The sequence below is a fragment of the Lithobates pipiens genome, unplaced genomic scaffold (assembly GCF_037356315.1).
Source record: "Lithobates pipiens isolate NorthernLeopardFrog02 unplaced genomic scaffold, aLitPip1_a1.2 Scaffold_19, whole genome shotgun sequence".
In the NCBI taxonomy this organism is placed as follows: domain Eukaryota; kingdom Metazoa; phylum Chordata; class Amphibia; order Anura; family Ranidae; genus Lithobates; species Lithobates pipiens.
The window spans coordinates 30,416,349-30,435,777 of NW_027507764.1; the positions used below are offsets into that span (position 1 = coordinate 30,416,349).

General features: G+C 43.0%; 1 protein-coding gene across 1 annotated transcript in view; it reads left to right on the plus strand.

The window, feature by feature from the left end:
* Positions 1 to 6,164: 6,164 nt before the first annotated feature.
* Positions 6,165 to 19,429, plus strand: part of LOC143997987 (ribosomal protein S6 kinase alpha-5-like) — a 29,293-nt gene continuing 16,028 nt past the window's right edge. Inside the window, exons 1-4 of the mRNA XM_077493787.1 lie at positions 6,165 to 6,339; positions 7,552 to 7,586; positions 7,852 to 8,523; positions 9,468 to 9,553. Coding sequence (XP_077349913.1) covers positions 6,165 to 6,339; positions 7,552 to 7,586; positions 7,852 to 8,523; positions 9,468 to 9,553 — 968 coding nt within the window. The remainder of the gene's footprint in view (positions 6,340 to 7,551; positions 7,587 to 7,851; positions 8,524 to 9,467; positions 9,554 to 19,429) is intronic.

Consider the following 19,429-nt stretch of genomic DNA (forward strand, 5'->3'; position numbering starts at 1 on the left):
CTGGGTTAGTTGTTGTACACACGGTCCAAATGTTGGACGGTTTCTATTGAAATGCCCCATACCGCCTGATATTTGGCCCATGTGTACAGGGTTCTACAGAAGCAGTTAGAATAGTAATCAACAGAAAAACAGCTGTCCAAAAGACCCAACATTTCGGGCAACTCCACCAAATATGAATCAGGTCACCTGAGAAACTATGCAATGTCCATCATTTAGGGGAGTAATTAGGAAAAAAAAAAAAAAACAACAACAACAATAATGAGCAAGCTGCCCTGAGGTGTAACGCATCTTTAAATTTAGCTTCATGTACAAATTAATTGCTTTTAGCTTTAAGAATATGAACTATAACACTTTCCATATTAGACAGGACAGCCATTTCTAGCACATGTTACACACGGTCTTCAAGTAATTATCGTCATACCTTTCAGAATTACACTATCAAGTTGAGCTAATGCAAGAAAAGAAGAAGTTAAAGAAAAATAAACACAAAGAAAAATCAAAAAAATATACTTTGATTAAGCCAATTGTCTTGAACTGGAATATTCAAGACACCCAAGGTGATGAGCCGAACATCCCCCAGTTCAGTTTGCACCAGAACATGCGTTGTTCTGGACCCCAAAACATTGCCCCCATGTTGAGGGCATGTGGCCTGGTATGGTTCGGGAGGGAGGGGGGGGGGGGGGGGCGCTGTCTCATCCCCCTCTTTGCCTGTGGCCTGCCAGGTTGCGAGCTCAGATAAAGGTCTGGTACAGATTTTGGGGGTGACCCCCTACACCATTTAATATTCATACCAGACCCAAAGGGACTGGTAATGGACTAGGGGGGGGGACCCATACCTTCCCCCCCTATTAATTTTTTCTATATTGCTGGGATCTGACAATACATTACAGCCGCGATCAGTTTTAAATTATTTTTTTTCCTTTTAGAAATGTCATTTTTTTCTGTGGTACTGTTGTAAAAAAATAAATAAATAAATAAAAAAAAATGCGCTACTTTACAGGCATACTAAGGACACACCCCAGGCACAAATATTTAAATTAATTTTTCATTTTAATTGTTTCACTTTAAGTATTATTAAAATGACTGCTCCTTGCATTGATACATGTCCCCTGGGGCAGGACCCGGGTCCCCAAACACTTTTTATGGCAATAACTTGCATATAAGCCTATAAAAATGAGCACTTTTGGTTTTTCATGTTAGTGTCCCATAGACGTTAACGGTGTTCCACAGCTTTTCGAATTTTCAGCAAACACCGCATAATGTTCACTGTTCGGCTCAAACCTCAGGCTCACCCCTAGTGCTGAGACATATAAATTTACCATAACAATAAGATCTACCCTGAATGGTTTCACTCTACACCCAAACAAACAATAGACAGACAGAGTGGGAGCTGAGAACAATGGTGACAGAATTCAGTAATTACAGTAAACACTAGTAGAGGGCACCACCTATGAATATTTAAACTTTAGACAAATACCCATGGGTATGCCAGAAGAAATTTAAAATACTTCATACTCTGGTCCATTGACCATACACAGCTTTATACACGAGAACGTTTACATTGCACAGAAAAACCAAGTACAACTATAAATCTACAACTAAATTAACTTTACGCATCTTCTATAAAGTTCAGTTTTGAAAAATATTACTAAAAATGTGTACATTACCAAAAATCCTTAGACTAGTTTTAGCTTTAATTTCATAAAAAAAAAAAAAAAAAAGTAGTCACAATATTTTCTTACCTTATTAATAAAACCACCACTGACAATTAGGAAAATAAAACAAACAAAACACATTCCCTGGTCAGTCTGTCATCCCATGTGGTACATTCTCCCTCTATAGCTATTCTAACAAATTACCCACTTCAAGTAACTAGTATTGCTGTGGTGGCAACCACTGCTTGTAATCTGGATCAGCTTGAAGCCCCCCGAATAATAACTTTACTTTCATAAGCAGATCTAGGGGGTTGTGATGAAGATATCGTCAGACATGTAAAACCAGTAAGGAGGAGCCGAACACCTCCCCGGTTTGCACCAGAACTTGCGAAACAGGCAAAAACTTTGTTTGAACACCGTTAAGGTCTATGGGACACGAACATGGGGGAAAAAAATAAAAATAAATCAAAAGTGCTCATTTTAAAGGCTTATATGCAAGTTATTGCCATAAAAAGTGTTTGGGGACCCGGGTATTGCCCCAGGGGACATGTAACAATGCAAAAAAAAAAAAGTTTTGGGGGCAGTGAAACAAAAAATGACATTCCTTTAAATATCGTGCCTGGGGGGCAAATTTCTAAATGAAATTTCTAAAAGGAAAAAAAAGTAAATTAAAAAAACTGATCGTGGCTGTAATGAATTGTGGGGTCCCAGCAATATGGATAAAACTCATTGAGAAAATAAATAAAATATGGCATGGGTCCCCCCCCCCCCCCAGTCCATTACCAGGCCCTTTTGGTCTGGTATGAATATTAAGGGTTCCCCAAAGCAACTTGTCCCGATGTTTATGGGGACAAGGGCCTCATCCCCACAAACCTTGGCCGGTGGTTGTGGAGGTCTTTGGATGGGGGGGGGTCTTATTGGAATCAGGAAGCCCCCCTTTGACAAGGGGACTCCCAGATCCCACCCCACCATGTGAATTGGTAACGGCTAAACTGTACCCCTAAAAGTAAAAAAAAAAAAATTAAATATTAGTAAAAAAGTCCTTTATTAAAAGGATAAAAAAATAAAAATGTCCCGCAATGTAAATCCATCTCACGCTGCCCGACAGACAAAAAAATAAATAAAAATAAAAGCGCAACAACTCCACCTCCATGGGAGGCTCCAGCCGAGTAACGATTCTTCTCAGTGACAGCTGTTATATGGCCAAGGGTGGGGGAACCCAGTGATGTAAGTGGGTGACCCCGCCCCCCTGACATCAGAGGAAGGTGGGGGGTCAACCGTTTACATTTGAATCAAACATATGGCTCATCCCTAATAACCAGTGCTAATAGGATCAGACACTTAACTGGAAGTCCACCCACAACAACATTTTTTTTGGGTACAGTAACGACCTGAATATGGCAATCCACTATTTTTATACAAGGTCATTCTCAGTCATATTATATTATCCAAACCTAATAGAGTAGCTGGGCTTTTCCTGCATTTCCTCCACATTGGGTCTACGATTCCTTATGCCTTGTAAGGAGATCTGGCAGCATAGGGTACAGTGGTAAGGCCACCTCCTTACCTTTATCCCCCAAATTCTTTTTACCCATGTGAAGGGATTTATTACCTCTTCAGTTAAAATAAATTCCCCCCCCCCCCCCAATGTGATCTGGGTCTGTCACAATGGTACACTCTGTTTTGCGATATCAAAGTGAACATTTAGAGTAAAGTGGACAGATTGTGGAAAGTAAATACAATGTGGCAGTAAGGACACAAATATATCATTTCAAGGAAAGTTCCTTCAGATCTCTCCAATGAACATATAAATGTTGGAGCACATGGGGGGGGATTCTTAGCAGTTCCATTCTACTAAAAGTGACTAGTAATGCAATGTAAATCCTCCGCTTGTATACGATTAGTGTACACCACAAGAGTCTGCAAAGCATTTGTGAAGATGTTGCTGTTTAACCACTTGCATCCCGCCCCCCCATCATATGATGGCCCTCCAGTAGGGGTGTGCGCATCACGGCGATTGGTGGTGTGGTGTGTCAGTCTGACACACCGCTACACCAATCTCGGTAAAGAGCCTTTGTCAGAGGCTCTTTACCACATGATCCGCCGTGTCCAATCACAGCTGATCATGATGTAAACACAAAGAGCCATTGATCGTTGTTTCCTCACTCGCGTCTGACAGACGAGAGCCAATCGGCTGCTCTTCTGACGGGGGGGGGGTCTGTGCTGATAATTTATCAGTGCAGTACCCCTCAGATGCCCACCCAGGACCACCAGGGTGCCACCACACCTGCCCACCAGGTATGCCGTCCTAGACCACCAGGGAAATATCAGTGCCCATCCCCAATGCCTGCAAGTGCCATCAATGCCACATGAGTGTTCATAAGTGCCTCCTATCAGTGCACTCATAAGTACCCACCAGTGCCACCCATGAGTGCCCATCAGTACCACTCATTGTGCCGCCTACCAGTGCCCATAGTCAGTGCCACCTCATTAATGCATGAGAGAGAAAAAAAAAAAAAAAAAAAACACACACACCTTATTTACTACATTTTATAAATCAGAAAACAAGAAAAACTCCACTCCTCCCACCCCCCCCCCCCCCCCTCAACATTTTAGGTCTTTGTTTAGCAAAAAATAAAAATGCAGAGGTGATCAAATACCACCAAAAGAAAGCTCTATTTGTGAGAGCAAAATTATAAAAATTCTGTTTGGGTACAGTGTAGCATGACTGCACAATTGTCACTTAAACAGTGACAGCGCTGAAAGCTGGCCTGGACAGGAATGGGGTGCGAGTGCCCGGTATTAATGTAGTTAAAGAATAACTTCAGATTCAGGGCCCATTCAAAGAAGAATGTCAACCTTTATACATCAATTGATATTGTTTTTCCTCCCATTTATATAGTTTCTCAAAATAGAATTCTATGTTACTTTTACAATTGTATACTATATTTATGATCTGTATCTGGAAGAATGTATGCGTTTACTTATACATGATCTTAAATATGTACTTTACAATGTTAAAGTGTGCCAACGTATTTGACTTTAGAATATTTGGAATGTAGTGGCTTGATTTTTTTATTTTTTCCATTACATAATATTTAGTAAAATCCTTCAGATTACTTAATTTTCAGGTTTAGGTTTCAACCCTCCAGAAAACAAAACACAGAATACACAAACCCCATTGATATGCAACTACCTGCTCCACCCTTCTAGATCTCTTTCCAAAGTCTCCAGTCATATGTTAATGAGCAGCTCCTATGAGTTGGCCAATCAGGTTCTCCCATCAATTAGCAAAAGCCACTCCTCTTCTCACATATATACCCCACACAGTATATCCAGTCCATACTGATCTTACTTTTACTTGAAGCAAAAGTGAGTTTGTATTTCCAGTGACTACTTCATCCCGCAACTATTTCAAGAAGAACTCACACATTGGGAAGTCTACAAAGATTCCACTAGTGAAGACCCAGTGAGATACCATCTGCACCTTCATTTTATCAGGTTAGTCATTTAAAACCTTAGTTTCCTTTTAGGATTTTTTTTTTAGAACCTGTTGTCTACTCTTTGTAACAGATAATTTAGCAGCGAGTTAAATAGACAAAACACTTTAATGTTCTTTAAAATTTAGACTATTTTTTTTTTATTTTTTATTTTTTTCTCTTCTCATTTATGGGCAGAGTAGAGATTCATACACGGATTGGAAATACACATTATCTTGCAATACTTCATTTTCTTTTTATATAACCAACCTCATACATGGAGATCTTCTGTCTTCATATAGCTATGAAGTAAAATTAAAGTGGAAGTAAACCCCCCTATCGTTTTCAGCCAAGGAAGCTGCCATCTTTGCCTCTGTTTAATCTTCAACTGCTATGGTGCTGCACATGTGATTCGTTATGACACCAGCCATTGGATGGTTTGATAGTTTGAGAGCATAGCCAATGTGCAGTTAGCATTCCCAGCATACCTTTTTTTTTTTTTTTTTTTTTTAATCCATGGGTTTACTTCCACTTTAAAAACAGTAAAATCTTAGGTTATTTGGTAATTTCCGCAATCAGTTGGGTATGAAAGCAAAATCCAATTTTTTTTAAGATTTTTTTTTACTAGTTTGGGTTTCAAATTCCACCATTATAAATTTGTTTTTAATTTACACGGAAGTGTTATTTAATTTTTCTTATGCTTTATTGTTGCAATACCAGTGACATTTGCACCTCTATTAACTAGAATGTTATTTTTGACCAGTTGCTCTCTACAAGAGCTGTAGTTTAGAGATCAGATTCAACCAAAACCCATTTCTTGGTTTGTAATTTCTGTCAGCTTTTAACTGTCATATGTATCCATCATCGAGGAAGACAGAGAATAGGATATCTCCCCAACTGGGAAACATACTCTTATAAAATCCTGACCATAGATGCTGGGCAATATTCAGAGGGATGTTTGATGCTGTTTGTCATCATAATTAGGTCCAGAGAAACTAATCTGTATTTTCCTTTTTGTTGTGACTCCAGAATGGCTTCTAATATCCAGGAGGTGACCAAGAACACCGCAAGGCATGTCCTTCAACTCATCACCCAGACCTCCGAAAACCTGAAGATGATGGAAGTTTCAGAACATTTTGAAACCATCCAAGAACTTGGGACGGGTTCATATGGAAAGGTCCTCCTTGCCAGACATCGGGGTTCAGGTAAACATTGTAACTTAATTCATTTAAAGAAAATACCTTCTTAGTATTAATTGTATTTCCAAATCATATCAGAGCCATCAAAACCAAAACTTAATGGAACAATGATTTAAAGGAAAAAAATAAATAAATAAAAAAAACCAGGAGTCTGACATCCCAGACCCAAGACTCAATAGAATTGTTCCTCTCTAGGCAAACCGTAGGACAACTTTGTAGCCACTTTTAAAATAGTTTAACTTCAGATGGTGAATATTATCCTGAGCATTGTGTATAGGAAGCATTTACAAAGCATTAACCTTGCTTTAAAGCAGCGTTCTTGTAGGTTTCTTCCAAGTACCTTTCAAAGGAAGTTCTTAAAAACGCCCCTCCTTTCCAGTTTTGGTGGGATGATTATGCATCTTAAATGAGTCACTGCTGTAGATTTCATCAAGCTTCTGGTACACTTCAATGGGCTTTTATCAAGCTTCTGCATTCGGTTCACAATACTAATTCTATTTTCTCTGACAGGTCAGTTGGTGGCGGTGAAGCTGCTTAGCAAGAAGAAGGTTCCAATGGACAACTTCCTGGTTGAATACAGAATGTCTGTCGGCCTCAATGGTCATCCCAACATCATCAGGACACATGAAGTTGCCTTTCATACAAGCAAAGACTAATGCCCCGTACACACGAGCGGACTTAAGTCCGACAGACTTCCAAAGGAGTTCCGTCGGAGTTCTGCTGGAATTCCGACGGAGTTCTGACAGACTTTTCGGCCGAACGGACTTGGCCACACACAATCACACTAAACTCCGACGGATTCGAACGTGATGACGTACGACTGGACTCGAATAAGGAAGTTCATAGCCAGTAGCCAATAGCTGCCCTAGCGTCGGTTTTAGTCCGTCGGAGTAGCATACACACGAGCGGAGTTTTCGAAGGGGACCGGGTCCGGCGGAGTTCCTTCGGGAAAATTTGAAGCATGCTTCATTTCTAAAGTCCGTCAGACTTTGGCGAATCAAAAGTCCGTTGCAGCCCACACACGATCGGATAGTCTGACGGACTCGGTCCTTCGGACTTTGGATGTTGAAAAGTCCGCTCGTGTGTACGGGGCATATGTGTTTGTCCAGGAGGTGGCAACAGCTGGAACTCTTTTTTCCCTAATAAAGCAAAATGTAAGTTTGTATAAAAACAATGAATAATCTTTAGGTTAAATCTTTGTCTTTAATTTCTTTAAAGTATTTCTGAGGTTTAAGGACTCCCCACTCATTACAGTGAGTTGGAGGGATTGTGTATCATTTGATTTATAGGCATGCAACTTTCTCTGCTATGAAGCAAGGTTGAGAATGATGGTCCTGGATCTTTCACCAGCAATGGGGGACTCTCATATTTGTATAAAAACATGTTTTTTAGGCATCTTTTTGAGTGTATTGAGCTAATATTCCATGCCCCCATATGATGGATAAGATGGGCTTCTTATTTGAATACATTTTTACATGTTGGCATCTAGTAACTCATTTTTCTGTTTTCTTTTTATAGATTGGTTTAAATGAAGATAAAGTGAAGCGCTGCATTCCTCAGATAGCGAGTGCGTTGGAATACATGCACAGCAAAGGGATTGTCCACCGTGACATCAAACTGGACAATATTCTGCTAATGGACATTGAATGTAATACTATCAAAGTGGCAGATTTTGGACTGGCAAAGCTCCAGGGAACCAAAGCGCCATCCTTGTCCTGGTTTATACCATACACAGCTCCGGAACTGTGTAGCCTGAAACAAGGAGATCAGTTGCTTCTACACCCAAGCATTGACATCTGGTCCTTTGGTGTCATGATCTATGCAGCTTTGACTGGATCATTCCCTTGGAATGAAGCAAAGGGTCGGGACCCAATTTACAGGAGCTTTGCTTGTTGGCAAGTCAGAAAGGATGTGACCTTGGCACCAGAAAAGTGGAAGAAGTTTTCTCTTGAAGCCAGGAAAATGTTCTGGGACCTTTTGGCCCTCAATGCTTCCGAGAGGTGCTCAGCCATGGACATTCTAAAATACCTTCATGTGCCATGGAAAGCAGAAATGCTTTCAGAAAACCACACAAGGAGTACTGTAAAACAAATGGCAAACAGAGGAAATGATGTCCATTCAGGAGCTACAGCAAGTGCCGCCTCGTGTCTTCTACCCGATGAGAAGACTTCACTTGCTATAGGAGCCGAGGTGGGAATTGCATAGGTCCTTTTGATCACCTGATAATCAAGAGGCAGACTTGATAGATGCACTCTGGGGAATTGACTCGTGTCCTAGGAAAGAAGACAGACATATTAGAACACACTTTTTTTGCTCATTTCTGATTTCGTATCTACATTTTAATTGTGGAGCAAAGCATCACATTATATATATATATATATATATAGAAAAAAAATATTTAAATTTAGTGTAGGCAAATCCCTATATGATAGGTAGGGTAGAGCAAAACATTAGGGCTGAGCATAAGTTCAAACTGCAAACACTGTTTAGAGAAGATCTGAACTTTATGGATGTTTGGATGGAATTCCTTCCACCAAATGTCCCCCAATGCATTGCTTGAGCCATCGTTGGCTCAGGTAATGTTCATATACCCAGCCTCTAGTCAGGAGTAAGATGTTTGCCAATGTTGGGTCTCAGTAAAGTTTCAGCCCATACACTATAAATGGCTGACTGCGCAGCACCCTTTTGTCAGTGTGTTGGTGAATTTAGTGTGAGTGAAGGACAACTGACATTTGTTAAATGGGAAAGACCGGTTAGTGTAGAGTGCTATAAACAGTATTCAGTGTTACAGTATACATGATAGTATATATTTTTCAAACAATTACAGTATTTGTGGCTATAGAAAGTGGCATACAAGCCTGACTGTAGTCACTGCACTAAAAACAGGCCCCACAGTTTTTTAGTGCCGATTTATTTCAAAATGTTGGGGTACCTCTTAGCATTTTGTTAATAGCAGGTAGTTATTTTTCGCCTCAGTAAGCCAAATAAAAAAAGTTTGTGTTTTTTGGGGTGGGCTATATATATATATATATATATATATTTTTTTTTTTTTTTTTTTTTATTTGCCTTTGTAGCTTTTAGCTTTATTTTATTTTCTTAGGGCCATTTATTTATATCAAATATTTGTTTTAAAGGGGACAACAGCAGCGTTAGGGATGAGTCAAATCTGCCATGGGTTATGTTCAAGCAAAGTGTGGAGAACTTCCAAGAAGACTGGATGGTGAACCTACTGAATCCGTTAAATCAAAAAACAGCTATTTTCTGGGCTAATAGGCAAAGTGTTATAAAAATAAAAACAGCAGTGGGGGGGGGGGGGGGGGGTGGGGCGCAACGTCCTGGACACCTTTAAACATGCCTAAGAAATATCTTTAAATATCATTTCAATATTCCTTACTAAAAAAGTTGATATACATAGTGAAAGATAGAATAACAGCTAAAAAGTTGCATTGCATTAAGTAAAGGCCCAAAATGATAAGCCTTCCCATATCACAAAAGAGGGAAGGTATTACCATTTAACAGTGTCCCCATAGATGTCCCCAATCAATCAGGACATCTGATCAGGTGCCCCCCCATAGATCACTGATCTATCAGTGTCCCCATAGAGCAGGTATCCCATCAGTGTTCCCATAGAGCATGTGTCCCCCATCAATAAGGAGCCCCCCCCATAGATCAGGTGACCCATCAGGTGTCCCCATCAGTGACCCCACAGATCAGGTCTAACCATCACAGTCCCCATGGATCTGGTGTCCCCATCAAGCAGGTGCCCCCATAGATTAGGTGCCCCTATGTCCACATCTCCAAAATTAGTGCCCCCCCTCCTGCCACGCTCAGGTGGCCGCCTGCGTTGCCTTATGCTGGGGTCGGCCTTGATGATAGGTAGGGTAGAGTCAAACATTAGAACCGTGCATAAGTTCAAACTGCAAACACTGTTTAGAGAAGACAATCAAAAAAAAAAAAAAAAAAAAAGCAGAATCTTGCGAGCTACCATGTGAAAATCCAAATACTGAGAGATGATTAACCACTTAAGCCCCGGACCAATTTGCAGCCAAAGGACCAGGCCCCTTTTTTGCGATTCGGCACTGTGTCGCTTTAACTGACAATTACGCGGTCGTGCAACATGGCTCCAAAATAAAATTGGCATCCTTTTTTCCCCCCCACAAATAGAGATTTCTTTTGGTGGTATTTGATCACCTCTGCGGTTTTTAATTTTTTGTGCTATAAACAAAATTAGAGCGACAATTTAAAAAAAAAAAAAAAAAAAAAAAAAAAAAAAAAAAAACTGGAGTTAGTACTTACCGGTAACTCCTTTTCCGGTGGTCTTCCAGGACAGCCCTTGAGATGGAGCTCCTCCCATCGACACAGGAAACACATTGCCACAGTTCAAAAGGCGGTCCCTCAGGTCCCTGGTCAGTCATTCACCAAGAACCGAAGGATGGAACTGAAAAACATATAAACCATAACAGGTAATAACATTAGTACATCACTACAATCAAATAAAGGGTGGGATCGTGCTGTCCTGGAAGACCACCGGAAAAGGAGTTACCGGTAAGTACTAACTCCAGTTTTCCCAAGTGTTCTTCCAGGACAGCCCTTGAGAGGATCCCCAAGTACTTACCAGATTAGGGGGGGACCACGGCCTGGAGGACTTTCCTCCCAAAGGCCTGATCCTGACTAGACATTAAGTCCAGTCGGTAATGCCTTGTAAAGGTGGAAAAGCTTGACCATGTGGCTGCTTTACATACCTGCTCCGGGGTGGCACCAGCTCTTTCTGCCCAGGATGCAGACAACGCTCTTGTTGAGTGAGCTTTAACACCCTCAGGAGGATCTCTATTCAAGGCCTTATACCCCTCTGCTATAGCTAGCCTAATCCATCTAGCTATGGTTACTTTTGAAGCTTTCTGTCCCCTACGCTGTCCGGAAAAAAGGACAAAAAGTGAGTCTGAGATTCTGAATGGATTTGTTATTTTAAGATATTCTAGAATACACCTCCTCACATCCAATAAATGAAAACGTTCCTCTTTCTCATTTGCTGCATTTTGACAAAATGAAGGGAGGACAATATCTTGGGACCTATGGAAGCTAGATGCTACCTTTTGTAAGAACCCAGGGTCTGTCTTTAGAATGACTCTGTCTTCTAGGATCTGTAGGAATGGTTCCCTGATGGAAAGTGCTTGGATTTCACTGACCCTACGGGCTGAAGGGATTGCCACCAGGAGAACTGTCTTAAAGGTAATAAGCCTTAGGGAGGCCTCTGAGATAGGCTCAAAGGGTGACCCCAAGAAAGCTTTTAGCACAACTGCTAAATCCCAGGATGGGACTTTTGTGATTCTGACTGGCTTGCGTCTAGCGACTGCCTTACAGAATCTAGCGACAAAAGGATTTTCCTGTAAGCGTTCATCTAGGTATACACTTAAGGCAGCTATCTGTACTTTAATAGTACTTAGGGTTAAACCCTTGTTTACACCTTCCTGTAAAAACTGTAGAATATTAGCCGTATTTATGTCCCGGCCATTCAGCCAGCTATTGAATTTTTTCCAGACTTTTTTGTAAATAGCTCTCGTGACTGGTTTGCGACTCTGTAGTAAGGTCGCAATTACCTCGTCTGACAGGCCCTTACTCCTTAAGATTTCCTCCTCAGTAACCACGCTGACAGCTTCAGTGTGGCGACCTGCGGATGGTAAAGAGGTCCCTGCGACAGGAGGTCCTGTCTGTAGGGAAGTCTTAGAGGCGGACAGTCTGTCAATTGTAGCAACGTTGTGAACCACGGTCTCCTGGGCCAAAAAGGTGCTACTAGAATCAAACAGGTTTTTTCCTTGAGGAATCTTGCTAGGACCCTCGGAATGAGATGAAGAGGGGGAAATGCATACGCCAGACTGAAAGTCCATGGAGTTTGCAAGGCATCTACCGCCAGGGGTTGATCTCCTGGGTTTAGCGAGAAAAAATTGGGAACCTTTGCATTTTTCTTGCTCGCAAAAAGGTCTACCTCTGGTTCTCCCCAGTGAGCTGTTATGAGATTGAATGCCTCTGGGTGTAAGGACCATTCTTGGTTCGAAATCCTCTGTCGACTCAAGAAGTCCGCCTTGTTGTTCAGCTCCCCTTTCAGGTGAACTGCAGAAATGGATTCCAGATTGGCTTCTGCCCACTGGAGAATGCGTCTGGCTACCAACATCAAACGAGGACTTCTGGTTCCTCCTTGTTTGTTTATGTATGCTACAGCCGTCGTATTGTCTGAACGGACTTGTAGATGGTGACCCTGTATTGCGGGGTGGAAAGCTAGAACAGCTCTCAGGATTGCTGTTAGTTCTTTCCAATTGGAAGAGAAACATTTCTCCTCCGGGGTCCACTTGTCCTGGACCCAGCTTGAGCCTAGGTGGGCTCCCCAGCCCCAACTGCTCGCATCCGTTGTTAGTGTTGAAGTGATAGGAAGGACCCAATGAACCCCTTTGTTTAGGTTCTCCCTGTCCTTCCACCACCAGAGGGAGCGTTTTACCCTTGAGGGGATCGATACCTCCTCCTCCAGATCTCTGCCTTTTAATTGTTCTAACAGAAAACCCTGAAGTTCTCTTTGATGGAACCTGGCCCATTGTACGGCTGGAATGGCTGCCGTCATAAGACCTAAGACCGACATTACTTCCCTCACCGTACACTTGGGGCTGCATTGAAGAAAAGATATTCTCTGCCACAGATTCAAAATCTTTTCTTCCGGCAGTATAATTTTCTGATCTACAGACTTGATCCAGTACCCCAGATACAGGATCTCCTGTGTTGGGGTTGTCTTGGATTTCTCCTGACTGACAATCCACCCTAATCGACTCAGACTGAGTTGAGTCAATTCTAGGTCCTGAGAAAGACGACTCTCTGAGTGGGCTGTTAGGAGCAGATCGTCTAGGTAGGGGATAATTGAGACTGATTGAAGCCTCAGAGGAACTAAAGCCTCTCCGAGAACCTTGGTAAAGATTCTCGGAGAGGATGATAGACCGAAGGGAAGTGCTCTGCACTGAAAGTGGTAAACCTTTGTGTCTATCTGCACTGCCATCCGAAGGAATTTCTGGCATTCCTCCCTTATTGGAATGTGCAGATAAGCATCCCTTAGGTCCAGGGTTGCCATAAATGTCTCTTTCTGCAGGAGATTCTTTATGGAATAAATGGACTCCATCCGAAATCTCTTGTAACGGATGGAGCGATTCAGTGGACGGAGGTTCATAATTAGTCTGAATCTCCCTGACGGTTTTCTTACCACAAAGATGTGCGAGTAAAAACCGTCCCCTTGTTCCTGAATAGGGACTGGTGTCAATACTTCTTGATCTACCATTTCCCCTATTAGTAAAGGTAAGGCCCTGGCCTTTTCCGAGTGACTTGGAAGCTTTGTCACCAGAAACTTGGAAGGAGGGTTGCTGTGAAATTCCAGCGCATGACCCCTTTTTATTATGTTTAAGACAAACTCGTTCGAGGTTGTCTCTTCCCATTGAGGAAGAAATTTGCTTAATCTTCCTCCCACAGGAACCCTGACGTCACTGGGGTTTGGGATCCTGATTGGGGCGGCTAAACAGTATGCCCCCTTTTCCTTTCCCTTTATGTCCCGACCAATGTTTTTTGGGGGTTGAACTCTTCTCTGATTTAGAGGGTTCCTTAAAGGGACGAAAAATTTTTCTTTGAAAATTTTTCTTTTTTGCAGGAAAGGTTTTCTTTTTGTCCGCCGTCCTAAGGCGGAGTCTAATTCAGGCCCGAAGACTAAGTCTCCTGTAAAAGGGACGCTGCACAGGCGGGTTTTAGACGCCGTGTCTCCCCCCCAGGTTTTCATCCATACTGACCTCCTTGCTGCCACTGAAAGTGCTGCAGATTTAGCCGTAAATTTAACGGAGTCCGTGGAGGCGTCAGAGATGAAACTGGTGGCCTTAAAAAGCATAGGGAAAGATTTCAAAAGCTCCCCCCTAGGAGTGCCTGCCTTTAAGTGTTCTTGTAGTTGCGATAACCAGAACTCCAGGTTTCTAGCTACACAGGAAGTGGCTAGAGCTGGTTTTAAGCCTGCCATAGAGGCATCCCAGGCCCTCTTTAAGACGATGTCTGTTCTCCTGTCCATGGGATCTTTCAGGTGGCCCATATCCTCAAAGGCCAGATCAGCCTGCTTTGAGATTTTGGACAGAGGGGCGTCTAGTTTTGGATTTTTATTCCAGACCGCCTCTGGGCTCTCATCAAAAGGGAACCTTCTCTTAAGGGATTTAGGAAAGAAAACCTTCTTGTCTGGTTCAGACCACTCCTTAAGGACAAGGTCAGAAAGCACCTTATGTATAGGGAAAACCCTTGCTTTCTTTTTCCCCAGAGCCTCATACATTTGATCATGTCTGGATAACTGAGTTTCTTCCTCCTCAATTTCCAGCGTATCATAGATAGCCCCCATTAGCTCATCTACTTCCTCGAGAGATAATCTATATTTTGAGGCTTTAGATGCTGCTTGATCCTCTTCCTGACCCGAGTCAGTGTCAGAGGATTCGGGGCTAATCAACGTGGGGCTAGGCTCCCTGACCATACGGGGCTCCCCTGAGCTGGGTGTTGTAAGGCATGGTGAGGATGAGATTATAGTTGTTTTACTCGTGGAGGCAGCTGCAGCTGATCCCACGTCAGTGATTAACTCCCGGAGGGACTTAAAGGTCGACGCCATTTCCTCTTTAAAGGAGCCCAAAAACTTTGCTAAAGGGGAATCTGCCTCAGATTTAAGCAAGCTTGCAATGCATTGCTTGCATAGGGCTTTGTTAGAGCCAGAGGACAACCTATTCCCACAATTAGGACACTTTTTGCGGCCTGTCTTGTCTTCCCTTGGCATCTCTTTAGCCTGAAAATAAGAAGACAAAGGATTTCTTAGCGTCAGCACCATGTCCCTCTTAGAATCACCACTAACAAACAACCTCACTGTGAGTAAACCGCCACCGTGGGGTACTACAGGGCCCAGCCTACAAACACCACCACTCCACCAGAGTAATAGCATGCCCAGCAGCCTACCTGGGTTTGGCTGGTGCCTGTCTCCGCCGGAGTATCCTGGGGAATAGCCTCCATGGTCCCCCTCTGACGCTCCGAATCCCGCCGCTAATCCGGTATAGCTGGACGCTGGTCGGGCTTTACAGGCACAGCGCTGGCTCTCCCTCTCCTCCTTGTACCCTTAGAGACCCGGAACCGGAAGTCTCGGCACGCAGTGATGACGCGGTTCCGCCGGAAGTGAACGCTCGGCGTCTCCGACCCCCTGCAACGAGGAGGGAAGATGGAAGGTTCCACTCACCACTCCTGGGGGAAACCGGCGTCATTCTGCCCCTGGCCACCTCGGCACTGGAAGGAGGAGGGTAACGGGTCTGCTCCGGTTCAGCTGGACGGTACCCGAGCCAAAGAAAAAAAGGTATGGACCCAAACTGCAGCCATAAACCAGGACCCGGTCCCTTAGGCTTGCAGGTTCTCAGGCAGCCCCTGAGAGGGGCCTCCAGGTTCCTGGCAACATGTTCCTCCGACGGAGGAAACACAAATGACTGACCAGGGACCTGAGGGACCGCCTTTTGAACTGTGGCAATGTGTTTCCTGTGTCGATGGGAGGAGCTCCATCTCTCAAGGGCTGTCCTGGAAGAACACTTGGGAAAATGACAATAAACGATTATTGATTTGGTTTGCACAAAATTTCTAGCTTTTACAAAATAGGGGATAGTTTTATGGCATTTTTATTTAAAAAAAAAAAAAAAAAAAAAAAAGCCATAAAACTATCCCCTATTTTGTAAATCCTAGAAATTTTGTGCAAACCAAATCAATAATCGTTTATTGTTTTTTTTTTTTTTTTTTTTTTTTTTTAAACCAAATATATGTAGAACATATATCGGCCTAAACTGGAGGAAAAATATTTTTTTTTTAATATATTTTTGGGGGATATCTATTATAGCAAAAAAATAATGCATTTTTTTTTAAATTGTCGCTCTGTTTATAGTGCAAAAAAATGAAAACCACACCAAAAGAAAGTGCTATTTTTGGGGGAAAAAAATAAAATAAAAAAGTCAATATTGTTTAGGAGCCACGACCGAGCAATTGTCCGTTAAAGCCACGCAGTGCCAAATCACAAAAAGTGGTCTGGTCTTAAGGCAGCAAAATGCTCCGGTCTGAAAGTGGTTAATTCAGGATTGCAACTTAGAAATCACATAAGATTGTATTATTATAATCACTAGATTCTTTATATAGGAATAGAATATCTCACCACCACTATATATCTACAGCCAGTAATATTATGATTTAGTACGGTTACGGTATGATTACATTTGGACAGCCCAGCATTATATTGGTATAACGCGGTTTAGAGAAGATCTGAACTTTATGGATTTGGTTTGGATGGAATTCCTCCCACCAAATGCCCTCCAATACATTGCTTGACCTCTAGTCAGGTGTAAGATGGTGGCCAATGTTGGGTCTCAGTAAAGTTTCAGCCCAAACACTATAAAGGCCGACTTCACATCACTCTTATCAGTGTGTTGGTGAATTTAGGGTGAGTGAAGGACAACCAAATAAGATATTGGGGAGGGCACCCTAAAAGATCCATTAACCACTTCCCGACCGCCGCACGACGATGTACGTCGACAGAATGGCACGGGCAGGCATATTGGCGTACATGTACGTCCCTGCCTTCCCGCGGGTTGGGGGCCCGATCGGGCCCCCGCCCAGTGCCCGCGGCGGTCGGTATTCGTTCGGGAGCGATGCCGGACGAGGGGACGGCCATTCATTCATGGCCACCCCCTCGCGATCGCTCCCGACGAATGAAAATGCTCCGTGACATCACTTCCTCTCCTGTAATGTAAACACAGGAGAGGAAGTGATGTAATCTCTCCTCCGTGTCGGTATTTTTCGTTCCGACACCGAGGAGAGAGGATCGAGAGTTGCACCAACACGACACTACACAGTAGAACATGCCAGGCACACTCACACACCCCCCCCCCCCCCCAATTACCCCTGCCCCCCAGTCACAGTGACACCAATGTCGTTTTTTTTTTTGCATTGGTGTCATTTGTGACTGTAATAACTGTTAGGGCAGTTAGGGTTAGCCCCCTTTAGTTCTAATGTACCCCCCTAACCCCCCCAATAAAGGTTTAACCCCGTGATCACCCCCCGTCGCCAGTGTCACTAAGGCTGGGTTCACATTGCAGCGGTTTATGAGAACGAATGTGATTCGCACCGCACTGCAGTGCAAATCACATCCGATCTCTGTGCGATTCGAGTTCAGCCATTCGCAGCACCCGCCACAACCGCCGCAAATTCGCACGGGACCCTTTTTTTGGTCCGCAGCAGAATCGGATCGCATGGGTGTTCACACCATGCGATCCGAGTTTGCAGATCGCACTGCGATATGCGAACTGATCTGGGGGTGTCATTAACATTTCACTGACACTCCCAGCAGTTCGCATAGGGCAGTGTGAACTGCCGCCGGGAGGCATGCGATGCGGGAACCCGCCGCGCATTCGTGGCGTTCCCGCATCACTCCAGTGTGAACCCAGCCTAATAAGCGATCGTTTTTCTGATCGCTGTATTAGTGTCACAGGTGACGCTAGTTAGGCAGGTAGGTATTTAGGTTTGCCGCAGCTTTTTATAGCGCCAGGGACCCCCATATACAACCGCATAAAGCCCCCTGATTGCCCCCTAGTTAACCCTTTCACCAGTGATCACCATATAACTGTTACAGGTGACGCTGGTTGGTTAGTTATTTTTTTATAGTTTCAGGGCACCCGCCATTTATTACCTAGTCTCACTAGTGTACACCTAAATTTAGGGGTGTCTACTTTCCAAAATGGGGTCATTTGGGGGGGGTTTGTGCCATCTTGGCATTTTATGGCCTTCAAAACTGTAACGCCCTTAGAAAGCCTGAAGGCGGTGCTTGGTTTTCGGGGCCCCGTACGCGGCTAGGCTCCCATAAAGTCCCACATATGTGGTATCCCCGTACTCAGGAGAAGCAGCAGAATTTATTTTGGGGTGTCATTTCACATATGCCCATAGCATGTGTGAGCAATATATCATTTAGTGACAACTTTGTGTAAAAAAAAAAAAAATAAAAAAAAAAAAATTTTTTGTCATTATTCAATCGCTTGAGGCAAAAAAATAAAATATTCAATGGGCTCAACATGCCTCTTATCAATTTCCTTAGGGGGTCTACTTTCCAAAATGGGGTCATTTGGGGGGGTTTTGTACTGCCCTGCCATTTTAGCACCTCAAGAAATGAGATAGGCAGTCGTAAACTAAAAGCTGCGTAAATTCCAGAAAACGTACCTTAGTTTGTAGATGTGACAACTTTTGCGCAAACCAATAAATATACAATTATTGACTTTTTTTTTTACCAAAGACATGTGGCTGAATACATTTTGGCCTAAATGTATGACTAAAATTGAGTTTATTGGATTTTTCTAATAAAAAGTAGAAAATATTTTTTTTCAAAATTTGCGGTCTTTTTACGTTTATATCGCAAAAAATAAAAATCGCAGAGGCAATCAAATACCATCAAAAGAAAGCTCTATTTGTGGGAAGAAAAGGACACAAATTTCGTTTGGGTACAACATTGCATGACCGCGCAATTACCAGTTAAAGCAGCGCAGTGCCAAAGTGTAAAAAGACCTCTGGTCATTTACCAGCAAAATGGTCCGGTCTGAAAGTGGTTAAAGATGGTGCAGCCATAAGACCATACAACAGAACACAATATTACAGCACACACATGCAAAAAAATACATTTACCTCCTGCAAGGATATTTAAAACACCTAAACATTTTAAAAAAATATAGGGATTTGGTCACATCATATTGCTAGATGGTGATTACGGCCACTTACCACAACAAAGTACCCCATGGCTTATGGGTCCATAGAATGGGAGCTCCTGCTTCTCTGCACCATGGGAGACATACACTCCTCTATATGGGAGAACTAAAGGTCTCCACCTATGACACAGGTGGACACTAATGAGAGGCACTGATGAGGGGGAGGGGTTCCTCTGCCCAAGAGAATTTGGTCAGAATCCATACAATAGACATCAGTGCCTCTCATTAGTGTCCACCTGTGTCATAGGTGGAGACCTTTAGTTCTCCCATATAGAGGAGTG